Here is a 6,000-nt window from a genome sequence, read left to right as displayed (position 1 = left end):
CCCTCTGCAGGTGCTCAGCAGATGCTCACAGGATGAAGGATGTTGTGCTGCAAGACAAGAGCCAGCTGCATCTCTTGGTCCTTGCCTCTGACTTCAGCATCATTTCACTGGTGGAGGATGGAGGTCCCCCCACCTCAGTTCCAGCCCCAGCCTAACAGGACACCCTGCCCCCTGCATCTTCCCCACCAGGCTCACTGAGCAGAAGATGAAGAAAAATGCAAAGGAAGGTCAAGACTCTCAGACACATCTATCTTTATTTGTTTCCTGTCAGAAAAGTTCAAGAATTACACCAAAAAATACTTCAGCCTCTGCTACCTACTGACAAAAATACACCACAAAATTATAAAGCGCTCAGCAGTTTCGCTAGGGACAATTTGTTATTCCACTTTAGATGACAAATGAATTTACAGGTGACTCGAGGTGACTGGAGGGTGGGGGTGGGGAGAGGAAAAGTCAGATGATAGCTTTTAGCAGAATAGTTTGAGCTATGCTAGTCTTATTACCCAGCTGTTGTATAGGATGATTTCAGCATCACAGCAAGCCACTAAAAAAATGCCCTTTAAATGGCCTGTTCAAGCTTCATGGGAAAACAGAATCACATCTCAAATAGCCAACTCTCCTAGCCAGTTCTGGCTCTGCTGGGCCCAGAGCCAACACCACACAGAGGGGGTCTCCCCAAAACATTAGTGGGAGAGCCGTGTGGGAGTGCCTGATGTGGGTGCAAGGCAATGGGTGGCCTGGGCAATGCCAGCTGTCGCCTCTTGGTCAGAAGCTTCTAGAAGCAGATGGGAAAGTTTGGGCTATGCTCCTGTCAACCCAGTGAAGTGTGCACAAGACAGCCGCGGTTCTCAGTCTCCCTCAGAAAAAATGACTTAGCATTGCTGAGACCCAGCCGAAAGCCTCCCTGGCTGTCACCTGGTCATGACCCTTCCTGTTCTTCCTGCTCATCACCACTTTGGGAAACAACAAACCGACAAAAATGTTAAACTTGGGTGCTGGGCTTACAGCTTAGTCAAAGCCACCTGCCCGTCCTCTGCCTTCTTCATCCTGCAGTTTCCTTCCTCCTCTTTCTACCCCTGCCATCTCCTAGACGTGGGCAGCACCCAGGTGTAAGGCTAGAAACGCAAGAGAGAGGCAAAGAAAGCCTGCCCACTGTTGAGTGTTCGCCTCTATCCTCTGCATCCCCAGACCATGCATCCCAAGCCCTGCTCCGGTGCCCATACAGACAAGCTTATCCGCATTCTGCAAAACACATGTGGTTGAGGCTTTTCTCTCTGGGTTGTGCGCATCCTTATCCGCATTCTGCAAAACACACATGGTTGAGGCTTTTCTCTGGGTTGTGTGCGTCCCGGCCTACAAATGCCAAACTCAGTCTTCTTTCTAACTTGACAGTTCCTAACTTTCAGTGTTCCTCCTCTGCAGACCCGAGGCCAAGCGAGCAGACTGCCTGCCTCACTCACATTTTGCACCCTCTGAAGCCCACCCTGAAGCAACCATCTCCCTCAGTCTGAGCAGCCCGGAAGGTCTGTGCTCTTCACCACCTTTCAACACACTCCAGATGCGTCCAGTCTAAGAGTTCCATGTTCATTTTCTTTCTCTCCTTTCCTGTTTTTAAATTTTCCTAACAAATAATAAGCAGTGGCTTTGAAAATATCTTACATGGGAACAGTCAACACGAAACATGCCTTTGTACATGGGCCTGACTCGGGGACGAATCAACAATACCAAAGGACAAAAAGAAATACTGATTCAGACAACTCCAGCACACGAGACTTTCGGTGAGCTCCGCCCACCCACCCTGGCCCCACCCCCGCCCCCATATCCCAGGAGTACAGTGTTGTAACTGGAGCTCGTCTTAGCCAGCGGGGTTCCCCTCCCCACTCCCCATGCTGGCTGGCGGGGGCACCTCTAGTGGCCCTGGGTCTTGGGAGGCTTGGGTTCGTGGATGACGGCAGCTGCCGACAGCCACGGCCCGATGGCCCGGGCGGTGCTCTGCTTGGCCACGCTGTAGTGGCTGATGACCGTGTAGAAGCGGCTTCTGGAGCTGGGGTCCTGGGATGAGTAGTAAGCATCCAGGGAGGCCGGGATACAGCGCTTGTGCTGGGGAAGAGAGAGACAGTCAGGAGGAGCTCAGTGAATGCTTCCCACCTGCCCTGCAACGAGGCCATCCCATCCGGGGGCCCCGGCCATCCCCAGCTCACAGCCAGCCGGAGGGGATGGCATTTGGCCTGGGCCTGGTATTCGTCAGACCTTCCTTCACGTCATCACCATCACCATCATCAAAGCTGCCACCTACGAGAAGACAGAGGAAACTAACCTGATGTTAGAATCGTTCCCAGAGGCAGAGAAGGGGTGAGAGAAATGGGTCAAGGGGATCAAAAGGTACGAGTTTCCAGTTATGAAATGAGTGTGTCCTGGGGGTGTAATGTACAGCATAGTGGCACAGTTAATAGTAATGTAGTGGACATCTGAGAGTTGCCAAGAGAGTAGGTCTTAAAAAGTCGTCATCATGAGAAAAACACGTGCAACTATGCAGAGTGATGGATATTGACTTACAACGGTGATTATTCTGCAGTATTCACAAATATTTAATCACTGTGTTGAACACTTGAAACTAATCCAATGTTATATGTCAATTAAACCTCAATAAAAGGGGAAGAAATAAAGGAAAGGAAGGAGGGAGAGAAGAAGAAAGGAAGGAAGAGGAAGGAGGGAAGAAACTGATGCCAATACGAATTCAAGGTCAACACCCTCTGCTTACCAACTGCAGGGTTACAGTGGACACTGCTGATAGCTCTTTGCCTGGCTGATTCACCCATCCCCTAACTGCTTCGCTGGACCACTGCCTGCAGCCAACTGCTGTCCATTTCTTTTCTTTGATTGGAAATTTATTACTCTTTCTTCTTATATCAAAGCCTTGGTTCCTAACAACATATAATTACATATTTGCATTATCCTACAATATCAATCAAATGGTCCCAAAATAACAGCAATATGATGAGTAACAGACTACTGAATGGACTATATCATTTCTCTGCAGCTCTCTGTGTCCTTAGAATATATTCCACTGAGGGCGTAGAGTCAATATACTGTATTATACAGTCATTTGGAGCAATTACTTTCTTGGTAAGTTTAGTCCTCAATTTGATATACAGCTGGATTTTAACTTGGTTTTAATTTTAGGAATTTTTTTTTAATCTAGTTTTTATAAACATGTCAAACATTGACACACATCCAGGACAAATGTATATCAAGACAAAGGCAGAGAAGCCTTGCTCCTCATTCCTGTTCCTCCACCTGACTCAATGTGTTTCTCAGTTGTTGTTGTTGTTTTTTTTAATTTATCCTTCCAGAATTTCTTCCTGAAAATATAAGCAAACATCATTCACGTTCCCTTTTCTCACTCAAAAATAGCACCTTTTGTTCTTCACTCTTCTCCCAGAGGGTATTCTCTCTCCATGTCTGGAGACACCCTCACTCACTGTCGCAGTTATTTGGAATTTCATATGCAGACACATCATAGTTTATTCCACTGTCCCCTACTGACATCCCAATACTGATAGTGGTTGCTAGTCTTTCAGAATCCCAGCTTCCAACGCCTAAGAAGGTCATCTTAGGAAATCATGCAGCAGAACCAAAAGACATGTGTTTTTAAGGCAGAAAAGTCCCCATTTGATTCCCTCACTTTGGAACGTAACAGCAGTGATGTCTTAGAAAACTCTCAAGACAGAATACTCTTAATCTCCATCTCCTCAGATGCAAAATGGGGGCAACGAAACCTCCTTTTCAGAATGGATGGACAGCTCAACTGAGATACTATTTATGAAAATAGTCTAGGAAGGAAGGTGACATCTAATTGGCACGCAGTAAGTGGTAACTTACCGATATTCGTTTCAACTCTGAACTCGATTCTAGCTTTATTACCTCTAATAGTTATTGCCAGCCCATTCTCTAGCAGGCCCTTTGCTGTCTTGATTTTACTTAAATTCTCTCCAAGATCCCATGACAAACATCATTGGTGCCCACTGCAAGCGAGAAACCTGAGGCTCAGAGGGGCGCGGGAGGGCTGGAGGTCATGCAGCCAGTTCTGTCTTTCAAGGGAAGGCGTGCAGTCAGAGTTGGGGAGGAGGAGGCCCAGCTGCAAGATGGGGGAGGAGGCTACCTCAGAAGCTCTGCTCCCCGTCTTCACACCTCTACAGGGACAAGGAATCAGCCATCAAACCAGGGTCACCCTAAAGCGGAGTGTTCTGGAGATGGGACAAGGAGCTCTCCCCGACTTCTGACTTGTAGTCTGAAGCCGGCCTGCCTCCCTTTCCCACACCCTGGAGAGCACCCTCTATTGCCTACTGCCAACCAAGTGCTTCATGAAAGCCTGAAAACTCCCTGCCACACATAGGACTTTTTTTATTGTGATTTTATAATTTCACATCAAAATGTATTGTAAATATACAGTATTTCAGAGAGTGAAAATAATTTTAGATTGCCGTCATCAGTTTTGCTTTGGTGTTACTTCTATATTTCTTTATACTTTTTTAAAACATATTTCAATGCCTTTATTGAGTGCATAAAGCTTTCTTTTTTACTGAGGCATACTTGATTTATAATACTTTGTAAGTTTTAGGTGTGTAACAACAGGAGTCACAATTTCTAAAGGTTATACTCCATTCATAGTTGTTATAAAATATTGTCTCTACTCCCTGGGCTGTATAATGTATCATTATAGCTTATTATTTTATATACAGTAGTTCATACCTCTTAATCCTCTATCTCTATCTTGCCTTTCTCCACTTCCCTCTACATGCTGGTAACCGAAGCTTGTTCTCTATGTCTGTGAGTCTGTTTCTTTTATGTCATATTTACTAGGCTGTTGTATTTTTTAGATTCCACATATAAGTGATGTCATACAGTATTTGTATTTCTCTGTCTGAGTTATTTCACTTAGTATAATGCCCTTCGAGTCCCTCCATGCTGCTGTGAGTAGCAAATTTTCATTTTTCTTTATGGTTGAGTAGTATTCCATTGTGTGTATATCAGGTATAAAGCATGTGTGTGTATACACATCACACACATATGACATCTTTATTCATTCAGCATTGATGGACACTTAGATTGCTTTTAGACTTCCCTGGTGGCTCAGATGGTAAAGCGTCTGCCTACAACGCGGGAGACCCTGGTTCAATCCCTGGGTCGGGAAGATCTCCTGGAGAAGGAAATGGCAACCCACTCCAGTATTCTTGTCCGGAAAATCCCATGGACGGAGGAGCCTGGTGGTCCAAGGGTTGCTTTTATGTCTTGACTATTATAAACAGTGCACTGCTATCAACACTGGAGTGCATATACCTCCAAATTAGTGTTTTCATCTTCTTCAGACACATAGTGCATTTTAAACAATTTGCAGAGAGGTTACCATACCCAGAACTTCAATGCCAATGAAAAGATGTTGACCCTCTAACTGAAGTTGATGGTCACCAGGAGCCACTCCCCTGCCAGAAGACCCTTACCTTGTAGACAAATCCCTCTGGGCAGCTGTGGTCATAAGTGAAGGCTTTGTAAACCACCAGGAACACGATGCAGGCGAGGAAAGCTAGGGCCAGGCTGACGAGGATGGTGACCTGGAGAAACACAGGACAGAAGGCTCCAGCCTCAGCTTGCCTGCTTTCTGTCTACACATGCAGCCTTCAAAACCTGGAGCTGGTAGGAAGCCTGGTATGTTAGAAAAGGTAGGGGGTGACCAGGGACCCCAAGAACCAGCTCGGTCTCAGCTCTGTCACCAACCTGCTGTCTTTGAGCCTTGGTGTCTCCATCTTCTGATACTCTTGGAAGCTCCGACTTGGCCCCATGTGTGAGGCCCACTCCCCTCCCCATGTACTTTCCCTGTTGATTTTGTGTGGGCAGGGGTTGATCATCAAGCGATCACATCCAGCAATTCTGCCTTTGATCACCACCTCCCTGCCACTACTGAGTTCCATCTCAGATATCCAAGCTCATGCTACCTCCACT

General features: G+C 46.4%; 1 protein-coding gene across 1 annotated transcript in view; it reads right to left on the bottom strand.

The window, feature by feature from the left end:
• Positions 236-6,000, bottom strand: part of LOC102181163 (neuron-specific protein family member 2) — a 72,262-nt gene continuing 66,497 nt past the window's right edge. Inside the window, exons 4-5 of the mRNA XM_018065786.1 lie at positions 5,502-5,612; positions 236-2,100 (exon numbers count right to left, since the gene is read on the bottom strand). Coding sequence (XP_017921275.1) covers positions 1,909-2,100; positions 5,502-5,612 — 303 coding nt within the window. The 3' untranslated portion in view covers positions 236-1,908. The remainder of the gene's footprint in view (positions 2,101-5,501; positions 5,613-6,000) is intronic.

The sequence above is a fragment of the Capra hircus genome, chromosome 20 (genome assembly GCF_001704415.2).
Source record: "Capra hircus breed San Clemente chromosome 20, ASM170441v1, whole genome shotgun sequence".
Lineage (NCBI taxonomy): Eukaryota > Metazoa > Chordata > Mammalia > Artiodactyla > Bovidae > Capra > Capra hircus.
Note: the sequence above shows the minus strand (reverse complement) of the source record. Positions and strands in the feature narration are given on the sequence as shown.